The sequence below is a fragment of the Quercus lobata genome, chromosome 3 (assembly GCF_001633185.2).
Source record: "Quercus lobata isolate SW786 chromosome 3, ValleyOak3.0 Primary Assembly, whole genome shotgun sequence".
NCBI classification, from domain to species: domain Eukaryota; kingdom Viridiplantae; phylum Streptophyta; class Magnoliopsida; order Fagales; family Fagaceae; genus Quercus; species Quercus lobata.
In genome coordinates, this window is record NC_044906.1 from 34,864,463 (window position 1) to 34,880,820 (window position 16,358).

At 36.6% G+C, this 16,358-nt stretch overlaps 1 protein-coding gene across 3 annotated transcripts in view; it reads left to right on the forward strand.

The window, feature by feature from the left end:
• LOC115981557 (mediator of RNA polymerase II transcription subunit 23) overlaps positions 1-16,129 on the forward strand; it is a 47,453-nt gene extending 31,324 nt beyond the window's left edge. Inside the window, exons 19-21 of one of the 3 annotated variants that reach the window (XR_004089375.1) lie at positions 688-869; positions 5,010-5,100; positions 15,330-15,418. Coding sequence is in view for 1 of the 3 variants with exons in the window: in XM_031103775.1 (XP_030959635.1) it covers positions 688-869; positions 15,330-15,433; positions 15,541-15,742 (488 nt within the window). In the remaining 2 variants the exon portion in view is untranslated. Of the gene's footprint in view, positions 1-687; positions 870-5,009; positions 5,119-15,329; positions 15,434-15,540 lie in introns of those variants that run through there. The other 2 variants (XR_004089374.1, XM_031103775.1) reach the window with 2 other exon arrangements.
• Positions 16,130-16,358: the final 229 nt, after the last annotated feature.

The following is a 16,358-nucleotide window of genomic DNA, read 5'->3' on the forward strand; positions in this document are numbered from 1 at the left end:
CATTTGAGTCATGGTGACAAATATTTTCTGTGGATCTGTGTTTTTTTTTTTTTTGGTGGTCTTCCTCTCTTCAGTTGCCATTGGCTATTTCTTTTGCCTCACTTCTATCACCCATTTAACAATAACAAGATGCAAATCTAGGGTAGTAAAGGAAGCAGCAATTCTGCTTTAGCGTAAGCTTCATGTCAATTGTTAATGGTAGGAAAGAACAATCTTCTTCTAAAGGAACTTTTAGAATTCTTAAACCTACATATTGCATCCGACTGAATGACTTGAAGAGCAAGTAAAACTGTCTGAGAAGATACATAATGTTGGTAAACTCTGATGTGTGCAAATGATAATTCATAGTTGAAGGATCTTCTCAATAACATACAAGGTATTGTAGCTTTCACTTTCTCTTATGGTTGGTGGTAAAAATTTTTGATTATGTGAACAAAGACCTACAAGGGTTCATTATGGAAGCTTTTAACTGTGGTATGAAAGAAAATTTGTAGATGAATGTAAAGTATTTTAGAAAGCTAAATTAGGAAATTTGTGATAACTAGTTCAAGAGCAGGATGATTTTGTATTTGAAGAAATATAGTTGCCCTTCAAGCCTTTCTGTTTCTGTTAATACTGAATTCAACTGTGTATATGATCTTTTATGTCATGCATCCTGACTGGAAGTCTGATCCTGTTCTTTTTCAGGTAATATAGTTGCCCTTCTTCATTCTTTTTTCAGTAACCTTCCACAGGAATGGCTAGAAGGGACTCATGTCATCATTAAACATCTCAGGCCAGTGACATCAGTTGCAATGTTGAGAATAGTGTTCCGTATAATGGGTCCATTGCTCCCAAGGCTTGCCAATGCTCACTCTCTCTTCAATAAGGTACAGAAAGTCACAAATTCATTCCTGTTGTTTATTTGAATGCTTTCTTAGTGGCTGTGATGAACTCAGTATCCCCATTCTGCCCTGGACAACCACTTGTAACTTTTATTCTGTTCATTTATTTATTTCTTCTGATGTCATTCAGATATAATGAACCCATACCAAAAGCTTGCTGTCTTTTTCAGTTGTTAAAACTAAGATATAAGCGCCACAAGGACAGGATTGAATTTCCAGGGATTTGCAATGTTTCCTAGGACCAGCATCCAGTTGACCAAAGTTAAAAATAAATGCGTCACTGTTCCAGTCATTTGTGAATGTTAAGATTTTATTCATTATTTTATTTAAGTGAATTCTGTTGGTTTTGAAGAAAATTGTGTTAGTTTTATTTTTTATTTTTTATAACTACCCTAAAACAAGTTTTATTATACTTAATTAGATAATATGGAAATTACAAGTATGCCCTCACAAATGGCAAAACTCACAAAATTAGATAATGTGAGAATAAATCTTTCTTCCAACTAGGTGCTGTATCTTCTTTCATCAGCTGTTAAGCCCCTAGATCTTCATCCAATATGTGATTTGGCTCTATTAGGGTATCACAGGCCTTGTAGCCAAGCATTCCTGTTTCTTCTAAGAAATCAGGAACATGTTTGTGCTAAAATATAAATATATTTTACTTGGATTTTGCTACTTTAGTCTCTAGAAAATACTTCAAATCTCCAAGGTCTTTATTTCTAATTCACTAGCTAAATATTCTTTCAATCTTTGTACTTCCTCAGGATCATCACCTGTTAATAAAATATACCATTGACCTAAACAATAAGAAATAATCTAACCTTGAGGTGAGTGCTTAATAAACATAGTGTGATCACTCTGAGCCTGTCTGTCTCCATAAGCATACATGGCTCAACTAAATTGTTTAAATCATGCTCTAGGAGATTGCTTCAATCCATATAAATGATTTATTCAATTTGCATACCTTCCTTAAGTTTAGGGATTTCTAAAACCTGGAGGAACATTCATATGAACCTCCTCTTCTAAATCATTATAGAGGGCTCTTTTTTTTCTTTTAACATCAAGCTAATTCAAAGTCCAATTTGCATTAGCTTCTAATGATTGAAGAAGATGTATAGATTTCAAATTAACTGCTAATGATAGAAGGACACATATGAATTTCTTAGCCATTTAAGCAAATATCTCTTGATAGTCAATCCTGTAGGTATGAGTGAACCCATTTGCAACCAATCTAGCCTTGTATCTTTCTACGGACTCTTCTAACTTGCGCTTAACATTATACACCCACTTGCAGCCAACTGTCCTTTTCTCTTTAGGCAACTCAACTAGTTCTGAAGTCTTGTTTTTGTGTAATGCTGTCATTTCCTCAATTGTCGCATCTTTCCATTTAGATCAATAGGAGCATCATGTACACACTGAGTAATCAGAACAGAAGACAGCTGAGACATAAATGAATGATAAGTAGGTGAAGTTTTTTAATAAGAGATGTAATTTGATATTGGATGTTGAGTACAAGATCTAATTCCCTTACAAAGGGCAATAGGAACATTTAAATCTTCTTTCTTATCATGATTGTGAGTAGGAATGGGATTAGAGATATCACCTGAACATAAGGAGCTCGATTGACATGGAATTGGTACAGTGATCTTCTCTTTTTATATCTTGGAATACTTCAAAGTAACATTCCTAGTGATAGGAAATCCTCCTCCACTCAAGAGTGCTACTTCTTTTCCACCACAGAAGTCTGTTGGGATGGCTGTTGGAGTGGTTCTTCATTTCAGATGATGGAGTAATCGCAGGCAGCACACTAGACTGGGATTAAGGTTCATCTTTACTAATTCTCCTCTTGAAGAGGAGTGTTTGAACCAGAAAAATAAGCATAAGACTTGAAGAGAGTGACATCCATGGAGAAAATATTTACGAGAGGGGAGATGGATTAGCCTAGAAAGATACAGTTAGTGCAGGAGGATCCAACCCACCACCTCTTCAAGGGTGAGAGTTCTGAGAAATGAAGAAATTGGGTTTTAGGGGGGGGGGGGTGTGGGAGGAGAAAAAAGGAAAAAAAAGAAGAAGAAAAAGGAAGAAGAAGGTAATAGTGGAAAGGGTGGATGGCCTAATCTCCAATGTCACAACAATGTTTGCTCAGTGGAGGAATCTGAAGGCCAAGACTGAAATGCCCGTGGTATGGAGGAATCTAGAATATAAAGATCATCTTGTGCTCTATAATTACCAATCATCCTTCCTGTGTTGAGATCCTAGAAAATACAAAATGGAGAACAATATTACACTATAATTAAGGTCTTTAGTGATTTGGCTAATAGAGCATAAATTGTTGAGGAAATTGGCAAAGTATTACACTGCAATTAAGGTCTTTAGTGATTTGGCTAAGAGACAAAAGAAGCTGTTGCATGAATAAGACCTTTGCCTAAGACAGAAGAGTCTCATATGCAATTTTAACTTTTTCTCTACCTGAAAAAGTGTAAGATGAAAAAAAAGTTAAATATATTAGTCATATGGTCAGATACTCTAGAATTGATGATCCACAGTGAATCAATGCTAATATAGATGTATTTGAGGAATGTAGCCAAGTTACTTGAGTGAGTGAGAGAGGAGGTTGCACTGATGGACGATTCCAATTGGGTCCTAAATAGTATAGTAGTTTTGATTTCTGTCAAAGATCGAGAGTGTGGCTCTAACAAAGCTGGAGATGAGGTTTTAGATATTGAATCAATAATATCAGTATGATTAGCATGAGGCAGGGAAACCCTTCCTGAGCAACCACCTTTGCCTCTGGTTGGGTGACCTCAGAGATTCCAATAAGTCTCATGTGCCTAGGTTTGTTGTAGTGATCACAGAACAACTTGTCCTTTTCTTTAATAACAAGAAAACTGCCTGGAATTCCTTTAGTATCCCTAGAAGATAAAGTGACCAACATAGATTTCTCCTAAGAACCATTGTGGTGTATAATACCCTTGCGAATTTCATCTCTCTAGACATAGGCAAAAATCTCCTGAAAAGGAGGATGTGGTTCCTTTCTCAACAGCTGTATATGAATAGGTTCATACTCAGGGTTTAGCCTAGCTAAGAATTTAAGTATATTCTCTTGTTCAATCATTTTTTGGAACGTTACATTGTCAAAAGCACGTTCAAATTGGAAATTCTGATAACAGTCCAAAATTCTTGCCAAAAGCTATGGAGTGTGCTTCTGAAATACTTGGACATATTTTTCTTGCTGCTTCATCTTTTTTGTAGGAAGTAGCCTTTTTCAAAACAAAAATTTCTTTACGTATCAAAAAAAAAAAAAAAAAAAACGTAGTCAGAGGCCAAGCCCACTGTTTTTCTTGTGAATGTGACACTTCAAATGATATTACAGTGCTAGATTTCCTTTTGTGAGCATATGTTTGAGCCAAAGCATTCCAAATCTCCTTGGTTGTTTACAGTACTAGGTATCCACTACTAGTTTTTGGTTGCATAGAATGCAAGAGCCACCACATTAACAGGGACTTTTCAAAATCCCACTTGTCATTGGTCCTCCCATTTTCCCCCTTGTAAGAAATTACTTAGCTAACTGTAACCAAGTAACTGTGTAATGTGAAGAGTGGGGTTCTTAGTGGGAATAGGCAACTGACCCACAAATCTTGTTTGGAAATTTGTAAAATTCTAGCTAAGGGTTCTTAGTGGGAATAGGTGATTGACCCACAAATCCCGTTTGTAAAAGTTGTAATATTAGAGACTTTTGACCTATTATGGGAAGTGTATAGAATTCTATCTAAGGTGTCGATGAAAAGAATGAGAGGGGTATTGAATAATCTTGTCTCTAAATCTCAGAATTTGTTTGTGGGGGGAAGGCAGATTTTAGACTTGGTGCTCATTGCTAATGAGTGTGTAGATAGTACAATAAGAAGCCATATTCTTGGAATCCTTTGCAAGTTGGACATTGAAAAAGCATATGGAGTACTTGAAATTGATCAACTGATACTATTCCCTGAATATTTCCCTCTGGTTAGCAGCACCCCTTCTCAAATTTCTTGTCCTGTTTTTTCTACCTTCTGTATATCATTCCTGTCTACTTTCTTTTTCCTAGTGTAGCCTAATGTGTGTTCTGAAAATTTTTAATAAGGGCAGGGCAAAGCACGGGAAAAAAGAAGCAATAAAGAATGAAACTTACGTTTTCTGGTAATCATATGAGAGGTTACAACTTACAACCAATGGTGATGTAAGTTGGTTTTCACCGGTAAAATATGAATCCTACCATTGGCTGTTACAGTTTTTTTTTTTTTTTTGATTAGTAAGAATGTTATATATACAAATGGCTACTCTATGCATGAAAACATAGAGCAAACCCAGAAAATACAAGAAGGAAACAAAGAAAAAGCAAAAAAGAAAACCAATCTACAGATTAATTACAAAGAGAAAGAGAGCTAATGAAAGAAGGGAGAGAATCACTAGTCGTGAGTCCCCAAGCCCGAGACCAATCAAAAAGAGTCCCACTAAAAGAAGCAAGCATCTGATCACCGGAGCTATTCAAATCCTCAAAAATCCACCGATTCCGTTCCTTCCAAATACACCAAAAGATGCACAACGGAACTAAATTCCATATCTAAGACGAGTGTTTCCCCAACCAATTCCACCAGCCAAAAAGCAAATCTGGGATCGAACTAGGTACAACCCAAGACAGGCCAAAAGTTATAAAGACAAATCTCCATAACCGATAAGCCATCTCACAATGAAGAAGTAAATGATCTACCGACTCTCCACAATGTCTACACATAATGCACTAGTCCACAAAAACCAGTCTCCTCAATCTTAGATTATCACCCGTTAGGATCTTATTCCAAGCTACACACCAAACAAAAAAGGAAACTCGCCTAGGGGCCTTTACTTTCCAAATAGCTTTCCAAGGAAAAACAATTGAAAGAGAATTCCTTAATTTGTTATAATATGACCGAATATCAAAATCCCCATTAAACTTCAACTTCCATCTCATCCGGTCTCCCACATCCATTGGAGGAGTATTAGCTCCCAACACACGAAGAAAATGCAGCCCTTCCTTCATCTCCCAATCATTAAATTCTCGAATAAAACAAACATCCCAAATTCTTCTATCCTCCTCCCCCTGCCTTGACAAGGAAGCTTCAACAGATACCTCCTTATCAATAGCAATACCATACAACCTTGGGAAGGCCAAGTGAAAAGGTTGACCCTCACACCACCCATCCTGCCAAAACCTCACTCTATTCCCCAACCCAACAACAAATTGACAATTTTTACTAAAATCCTCCCATCCCATGCGAATACCTCTCCACAAACCACACCCATGAACTCCCCTACCTAGTTTTGAGGTCCACCCCCCCCCCCCCCCCCCCCCCACTCTTCCCCATATTTTGAAGCTACCACCCTCCTCCATAGCCGATCCTCTTCCTTCCCAAACCGCCACAACCATTTCCCCAATAAGGCCTTATTGAAAGTAGTAAGTTTCCTTATTTCCAAACCACCATTAGCTATAGGCGCACAAACTTTGTCCCATCCTACCAAATGAGTTTTGCTATCACCTCAAAGAAAATCCCTTTGCAGCTTTTCAATTCTATCAGCCACATGAGTAGGAATTGTGAATAGCGATAGAAAATAGGTAGGAAGACTAGATAGTGTACTCTTGAGTAACATCAATCGACCCCCCTTAGACAAATACAACTTCTTCCACCAGCCTAATCTCCGCTCAAATTTTTCTAAAATAGGATTCCAAATTGAAGGGGAATTATGTGAAGCCCCTAAAGGCATGCCAAGATAAGACATAGGCAACTTTCCAACTTTGCAGCCCAAAATTTCAGCCAGGGCATGCACATCATCAACCTCCCTTATTGGAACCATTTCACTCTTATGCACATTAACTTTCAAACCTGTTACCGCCTGCAAACTAAGTAACAACAACCAAATATGAAGGATTTGCTCCACATCCGTATCACAAAATAGGATAGAATCGTCGGCAAACAGTAGATGTGTAACACATTCCCCACCACCCCTCCTACCTTCAACTTTAAAACCACGGATCAAGTCGGCTTCCTCCACTCTTCTCAACATCTTACTAAACACCTCCATCATAATAAAAAACAGAATAGGAGATAGCGGATCCCCTTGTCTTAAACCTCTTGAACTACCAAAGAAATCAGTTGGAGACCCATTAATCAAAACAGAGAACTGAACTGTGGATATACAAGTACGGATCCACTTACACCATTTCACTCCAAAGCCCATTCTATGCAACAAATTCAACAAAGCCTCCCAATTCACATGATCGTAGGCTTTCTCAATATCAAGTTTACAAATGACTCTAGGAATCCTACTCTTCCCTCGACTATCCACACACTCATTCGCAATAAGAACTGAGTCAAGAATTTGTTTCCCATCCACAGAGCTATTCTGAGACTCAGATATCAACTGATCTAAAACCACTCTCAATCAATTTGCCAAAACCTTAGACAAGATTTTATATACACTCCCCACCAAGCTAATAGGTCGGAAATCTCTAATATTAGAGGCATCATTCTTTTTAGGAATTAATGCAATGAAGGTAGCATTAAGGGATTTTTCAAACTTACAATGTTGATAAAACTCTTCAAAGACCGCTAAGATGTTTTTCTCCACTACTCTTCAACAATGATGATAAAAAGCCATAGTAAACCCATCCGGACCTGGAGCTTTGTCCCCTTCCAAATCACGTACAACTTGAAGTATCTCCTCCCTCTCAAACTTCCTTTCAAGCCAAACCCTCTCCACATCCCCAATACGATCAAATTCCAAACCCTCCACAAAAGGCCTCCACCCCTTAGTCTCCTTGTACAAAGTTTTATAAAATTGTACTACCTGATTAGACACCTCGGATTCCTCCTCAAAAACCACCCCATCCACCTCCAAAGTCCTTAGATGATTAAACCTTCTATGAGAATTAGCCATTTTGTGAAAAAACTTGGTGTTATTATCCCCTTCCTTGATACATAACATCCTAGATTTTTGTCTTCAGGAAATTTCTTCCAAGGAAAGAAGATGTTCCACCTGGGACCTCAAAGCTACCCTATGGCCTTTCTCCCCATCAGTGAGACCAAAGTCCCCTTACTTGGCGTCTAATTTTTTCAGCTCCTCCAATAATTGTTTCTTTAGACGCTCTACATTACCAAACTCTCGGCAATTCCATTGCACAATGTCCTCTTTCAGAGCCTTCAATATTTTTGCAAGCACGAAACTAGGTGTACCCACAAAAGAATGTCGATTCCACCAGGACTGAACTTTATCCACAAATCCCTCCGTCTTCAACCACATATTTTCAAATCTGAACGGACTTTTCCCCCTTGCCATTCCCTCTGCCTCCAAAAGAATTGAACTGTGATCTGAGATAGGACGTAGTAAAATCCTTTGAAGAACATCTGGGAAGCGGTCGTCCCACTCTGGAGTGACCAATGCTCTATCAATCCTAGACATCGCTAGTTGATCAGTACCATTGGACCATGTATATCTACCTCCGTCTAAAGGCAAATCAACCAAGTTAAGATCCTCAATAAATTCAGAGAATTTTTCCATAGCCAAGGTCAAACGTGCCTCACCCCTACGCTCACTAGGAAAGCGAACAATATTAAAATCCCCAAAGCAGCACCACGGTAACCTCCAATACTGCTGAATACCCACCAACTCATCCCACATGTGACCCCTCTCAACATTCTCATTTGGGCCATAAACCCTTGAGCATGCCCATATAAAACTGTCTCCCACCCCTTGCCACTTAACCGAAACTGAGAAAATGCCAACCATAACCTCCACCTTCTCCAAAACCCTTTTATCCCACATAAGCAAGATACCACCACCAGTCCGATCAGCCTCCAAAACAGCCCAATCCACATATGGTCAGCCCCACAAACTACAAACCGTCTATTCATGCTAGCAATTTTTGTCTCTTGTAAACAAACAACATCGCACTTCCACTCCCACAACAAATTCTTCACCACAAGTCGTTTTTGAGGATCATTTAAACCTCTAACATTCCACGAAATCATTTTTATCTTCATAAACACTAAACTATCCTCAACTACTGACACCAACACAAAACCACCCTTTATCTCCTCTCATAATTCACCGAGCATATCAAGTTTTGCAACTCTCTACGTCCCTTGTTTTTGGACTTAGCCACTTTTTTACTACCCATTTCTCTCCTGTGTAACAAATTGGCTGCTTCCATCTCAGTTTCTAGGAAAGAACCAATTCATATGCTAAATTGGACTTGATTCCAATTTGTTATTCCTAGGTACTAGTCTAGATAGAGCTAAGTGAAAAGTGCTTTCATAGATGGGCACCCACAAGATAATGTGTTAATTTTTTTATTAGTAATAATATTTTATTAAAAAGAAAATGTATGGATTGTAAACTTAAACTTTCTTTAGAAGTCCAGTTCCTCTATATATTCACGAAGATACTGAAGACTGCTTGGTAGACTAATGTAACTTTCTTTGTGCAGTGCTTACACTTGCTCATTATTGAGCATGATTAGACAATACATGCCATTCTAGTCTAATAGTGTGAAGGTACTATGCAGAGTTTAGTGCTGCAAAGAAGGAAATTCTATATGAAAAGAAGAGTCATGAGAAGGTAGAGGCCTAACAGATTTGATTGGGCAGGATTAGGCTCTGTTTAAGTGTACATCTGAGTATTTTACGTAGCTGTGAGGTAATCTTATGGTATGGAAGTGAAAAAATAGTATTGGCGATGAGATCTAGTGCAAAAAAAAGCAAACAATTGACTGGAATCAGAAAATGATATCTTTCTATAGCTTGTGGGTATTGATTCCACATGTCTATGAACTCTTGTTACAGTGAATCAACCTTTGGTATCACCCAGTGCTAAATGATTAATCTTACACATTAATTTTAGGGGGAAATTACACTTTTGCCCCCTAAACTATACCCTTTTTACACTTCCCTAAACGATGAGAATGTAGTCTTACTTCCCTAAACCATTACCCATGGGATGGGGTGCAAATTGTTACACGGGTAATAATTTAGGGGGGTAAGTGTGCACTCTCATAGTTTAGGGAGGTAAGTGTAAAAGGGGGTATATGCTCTCCTATCCAGTTTGGGGGAGGTGTCAACGAAAAGATGACGTCCTTGGGTGTATGCTTTTTGCAAATGATATAGCGTTAGTGGATGAAACTAGAAATTAATTAACACCAAGTTGGAAATCTAAAGGGATGCTTTAGAATTTAAAGGTTTTAGGTTCAATATGTCTAAAATAGAGTACATGAAGTATATGTTTAGTACAAGGAGAAACACAAATGGAGGGGATGTAAAACTTAATGATCAAGAGATACCAAAGAGTGAGTGTTTTCTGACAATCTGTTGGAAGCCAGCCAGCAATTGAGGTTTCAAGGTGAGTGGGTATTATCATTCTATTTCCCCTTCTACTGGCATTTCTATCCCTTGGAAAATGGTGTGGCAATTGAAGGTTCCTCCTCGGGTAGCCTTTTTCTCTTGGACTGTGGCTTTAGGCAAGATTCTAACTATAGATAACCTTTAGAAGAGGCATTTTGTTTTCCTTGAGTGGTGTTTTATGTGCAAAAGTTGTGGGGAATCTATAGATCATCTCCTCCTTCACTGTCCTATAGCTTATGAGATGTAGAGTATGATCTTTTGCTTGTTTGGTATTTGTTGGGTGATGCCTCAAAGGGTAGTGGATTTGTTGGATTGTTGGACATGCAATTTCAGGCGTCATTGTAATATAGTTATTTGGAGGTTTGTGCCGCATTGCTTGATGTGGTGTATCTGGCGGGAGTGGAATTCTAGAAGCTTTGAGGGTTGTGAATGGTCCATTATTGAGCTTAAGTCTTTCTTCTTTTTTTCTCTTCTCAAATGGTGTCTTGTTTTACAGTCTTTTTCTTGTTTTTCCCTTCCTATGTTGCTAGATCATTGTAATCTGGTTTCTTGATGTTTTTGCCTTTTTGTACATTTCTTATGTACTGGGCTGTGTTTTTTTTTTTTTTTTTTTTAATTTTTATGTTACTTATCAAAAAAAAAAAAAAATCTTGGAAAAAATGAATGGAGTGATTGAAAATGGTGTGAATCACAGGATAAGAGTAGGGTTGATGATGTGGAGAAGTGCATTAGTAGTATTGTGTGATTGTACAATACCTATTAAGTTAAAGATAAAGTTCTACTAGACTACTATAAGACTAGTTATGCTATTTGGTATTGCATGTTGGGCTATCATGAAGCAATATGTACATAAAATGAGTGTAGTGAAAATGAGAATGTTAAGATTTGGAATATGGTTCCAGCTTGTTTGATGTGGTTAATTTGGCAAGAGCATAATAATCATACTTTTGAAGATATTGTGAGATCAATAGATCTTTTGAAGCCTATACTAGTTGGGACCTTATTTCAGTGGGGTAAAATTTGGGGTTTTACACAATGTATTTCCATTTCTGAATTTCTTCTTTCTATTCGTATCTCTTCCTAAGGTACTTGTATTCGTTTTAAGTTCTGAGAGTTCATCATTGTGAACATGATGTCCTTTTTATGAAATAAATCTTTGACTACCTATCAAAAAAAGAGAGAAAAAGAGAATGTTAAGATGGATAAGTAGAAATAGAAGGAAAAGAAGGATATGAAATGAACAAATTCGTCTAAAGATAGGGTTGGCATCTATTGATAAATAGATGATGGAGAGTCACTTGAGATAATTTTGTTATGTGCAAAAAAGTTCCTCAGTGAGGAAAAATGGTTTGCTCCAGGTTGAGCGAATGAAAAGTAGAAGACCCAAAACGAAACTAGTAGAAGTAGTAAGAAATGACAAGTACTATAGTATGATTTTGGATGGGATTGAATGATGGAAAAGAATACATGTCGCCAACCCTAACTATCTATTGAGGATTCATAATTGACCTAAGATTTTATAACTAAAACTTTATCCTTGTAAGTAAGGAGAAAATCAAGACTTTATGTCAATGCTCAAGGAAACTGTTTCTTATAGGTTTTTTTTACGTGTGCAGTATCATGTAAGTAGAGCGTGCCTAGCAATAGTGTGTCTTGTATAAAATTCTAGAGTACAATCTTTTTCAGTTTCCCTTTTCCTCTGGTTTGATAAACATTCCATCCTTAGCAATGCAGTCATTCTTTTTCTTTCCTATGACTGATATATTTAATACCCTTTCCATATTGTTAGTAGGATCCCCAAGTTCTTACAAATGCATTGATTTCTCTATTGGTGAACCAATCATAATATAATATTTTTCTTCATTACCTAAATTTCTGTATTGTGAAGCTTGGCTGGTTTTGTGGTTGTCTTTTTAAAACAATTCGTCATTGGTTAGAACTCTGAGGGAAATCCTCTCCACCAGAAATATATAAAATAATAAACTTGAATCCATCCTCTTCTTTTCTATCTCGCTTTTCCTGACAGATGATTGGGCTGAGTTAATTAATAACTGAGAGGATCGGTGGCTGTGAGGGATGTTACCAGTGTACAGTGTACTGCACCACCCAATATAGAATTAGAGAATCTGCCAGTGAGAGAGCCCAACTCCTCTGTATGTCATCTATATATACTATAACTGAAGACGTTTGACTATTTGTTGACCTTCTAATATTTTGCCACATAAGCTTTAGCAACCTCACAATTTTACACATCATTTTTTATTTTTTAACTCTACAGGACTCTAAAACCCCACACGCAAAACCAAACTGTGATAAGAGTCACTCTTGAAATCTTCAACATGTCCACTTCCAGCATCCTTGAATTTAAACCCGCCATATTGAAAGAGATTGTGCCAGGTGTGCCGTCCATGTTATGCTTTTTATATAGAGGAGGCCACCGACTTTCAAATTGTTTTGACAATTGCTTCCTACAGCTTCCACCATTGGTCTTTTTTGTTTACCGTGTGGTGGTTTTGGTACTGTTCTTTGAGGCATACTTGCTTTTCCTCTCTCTCTCTCTCTCTCTCTCTCTTTTCCCCCTTCTTCTTCACCCTTTCTCATTGTATTCCTCTCTAATTCTGATCAACCTTCAATCTCCTCTTTGCAACTGTTTTTCTTGACCTCTGTCTAATCCAATCAAAGCAAAATTAGGTCACCTTGATTTCACCTTTTAATTAAGTGCTTGGCTATTTTGTTTTTTTGAAGCTTTGATTTGTTTGTCTCTCTCTGCCAATCACCCCTCTAAAAAAATTTCTTTATTATTTTGGTGTAGACTTAATTAATGAGACTATGTTGCATGCATTAAAATTGGTTGACAAAATACCTGATTGTTTTGTTCCTATTCTAGAATCTGGAATTTTTACCATGTATATTTTTGCAGGTCTCATTAGCTTGAATTCGAGTTTGACTCACATTACTAATCAATTATAGAATACATGACAGAGCATGCTCAATGTCTAACAAGCACACACAATAGTGCATGCTCCATGTCTTACAGATAATCAATATGTAAACCGTAAAGCCAACTATGTTACCTGTCATATTAGGTGAAAGTTATGTTATTCTGTAGAGATTAAGTTCTTAGTCTCAGGTTCTTAAAAGCTTTCTTTGAATTGTCTAAATAAAATGTTTTTTATTTTGCTCTCTCTCTTTTTGGTGAAAATGTTTTATTGATCCGGTCATTTAGTTTAACTCTATATACAAAAATCTACTAGTCATATAGCCTCTGTAATAGGCAGTCAGAAGGAATAATCTTTGTGCCTTTGTGGTTATTGCTATCCACTAATAGGATTCATCATTCCAAATTTTAAGTTGGGTTATTTTAAGGTTTTGTTGTTGGATATTATAGAAGAGATTGTCTATTTGTTAAATAATTAGAAAATATTCAATATGAAGTAGATTTTGTTAAATGGGTATAGAATTTGATATGTCTGATGCTTTTTTTATTTTTATTGTTTGTTTTTATTTATTTATTTAAATTGGGAATTTATGAGTTCTGGGTTATGAATTATGGATTTTAACAATTTTTTCAAATCAAATGATGGTGTGGGATTAAGGGGTTTGTGCTTTTATCGACAAGTATTGCAACAGGTTACTACAGTAGACACTCATTAAACAATAAATACCTATTTTGTAGATTTTATTTTATCAAGATTCATGAGCTGCACTTATCAATTTAAAAAAATAAATAAATTAAAAAAGATCAAGAGCTATATATTGGGGAACATATTCAATTCAGGTGTGTTAACAAATTATGTTAGTTTATAATAAAGGGTCCAGTTAATGTATGCCCTTAAGGCAAACATTAACCATCCATAATAGGAAACTTTTTATGGAAATTTGAAAAAGCTGTCAAATTAGTTAGTTACTTTTTCATTTTTCCATAAAAAATTTACTAAAATGGTTTACTAACATATGTCCTTATGGCATACGTTAGTAAAACCCTATAATAAATTATATATTTTTTATGTTCCATATTTGTGCATTGTAAATAATAATAATAACTATACAAGACATTTTTTTCTTCATCTTATAACATATGACTGTTTAATATATGTTTTATCTATATAGTGTTATTTACAAATTCAATATCTGCAATTTTAGTAAAATAAACCAAGATTAAATCATATATCATACTCAATACATTTCCCGTGCATTGCATGGATTAGTGACTAGTTAGTTAAAAAATCAAAGTACGAGATTGTCCTTTTATTCTGCCATATTGGATGACCAATTGTCCAATAAGCTTAAACTGATGGGAGCAGGCCCCACAGTAGATATGTTAACACACCCACTAATACTTGCCCATGTTAAGACATGGACCTTAAAACACAAGCAGAACGGAAAGAACCAAAATACTGAAACATAAACTATGACAGGTCACAGGTAGGGATTGCAACAATTCAAACCAAAAACCTTGTACAGAAACACTGGGGACTATTATCATGTTAAAGAATCATCAGATGAGAAAGATAGGATGAGAGTCTCTACCATAGGGAGTTGCTGGCTCCCCTGGCATTGATTAATAAAATGAAAGTAAAAAATTACACCTTCACACGTAACTCTTTGGCCAGTTATCAGTTAAGATTTATATGTAATCTGACTTATCAAAAAAAAAAAAAAGATTTATTTGTAATCTGATTTGGTGAAATTAAGTTAGAGCACATTGGATGAAGATTACAGAACATTTAGTTTACGTATTTTTTTAGGTCTGTTAATTATTCCCCTCACCAATGACAGCTCCTGATATGAATCAAGTATTCATACTATCTAACTAATGTGTCCAAGCAATAGACCCACTTTTCTCCTGCACAATGTTTTTCACCATTCTTAGTGTTCTGTGTAACGTTTCTTTGAGAGAACTTTTTAGATTATCTTAAAAACTGTTGCAATCAATGTGTGTATTTGGGTCATATATATTGAAGAATGCTTGGTTTCTTATCTTTTACGTGTGTTTGATTTCTTATCTTTTATGTTTTTGACAAAAATCTTTCAGACTCTCTCATTACTTTTAAGTGTAATGGTTGATGTGTTTGGGAGGAATTCACAACCATCAATTCCTGTTGAAGCGTCGGAAATAGCAGATCTCATTGACTTCCTGTAAGTGTCAGTTTTTTGTGCTTCTTCAGTTCTGTGGAACAAGATTAAAATTACATTCTTTCTATTTCCTGAGTACTTACATATTGCATAACCAATTCATTTTTCAGCCATCATGTTATCCATTATGAAGGGCAGGGAGGGCCTGTGCAAGCCAACAGCAAGCCTCGACCAGAGGCACTGGCTCTCTGTGGGAGAGCATCAGAAAGTTTATGTCCGGATGTTCAGCACCTTCTGTCCCACCTAAAACCTGATGTAAATTCTTCCATTTATGCTGCTACCCATCCAAAGCTGGTCCAGAATCCGTCATAACAGTTTTGGTGGCATTTCTAGTATGCTGATCAGTACATGTACATGGTGCTATTCTGAGCTAAAATGAGACTCAAAAAGGGAGATCTACTCGTATACAGACAAAGACAGCCATGCCGAACACCCTATCCCGAAGATAAAAGGGATTTAGGAAGATTTTATAGTTTCTTGGATCTTGAGAGGAAAATGTAGGAACTAAGGCGATAAACCTTGTAATATCATCCATCAATGGTATCTGAAAAAGTAAATGTCATTTGTTCTAATGTAGAAGGGCATGAATGTTGTACTAATTAGTAAAAGTCGGTCTATATTGAAGGGACAAAATTGTAGAGACTACTTTCTAATTCGCTTATCACATATAAAAAGTAGATGCATCGTATTTCGTATATAGAAGGGACTAAATTCAGCAACTTTCATATCTTCCTATTATGGTATCCCAACTCATTTTAGAAGGGCAGCATGCCTGGAACACAGCTTCAGTCCATGAGTTGTTTGACCCAGAAGATGTCCAAGCCATTCTATCAATCCCTCTTCCTATAAGATCCAATGAAGGCAAGCTTATTTGGGTTCTCTACTCCAAATGAGCCTTCACTGTTAAATCTGCCTATCACTCAGTCAT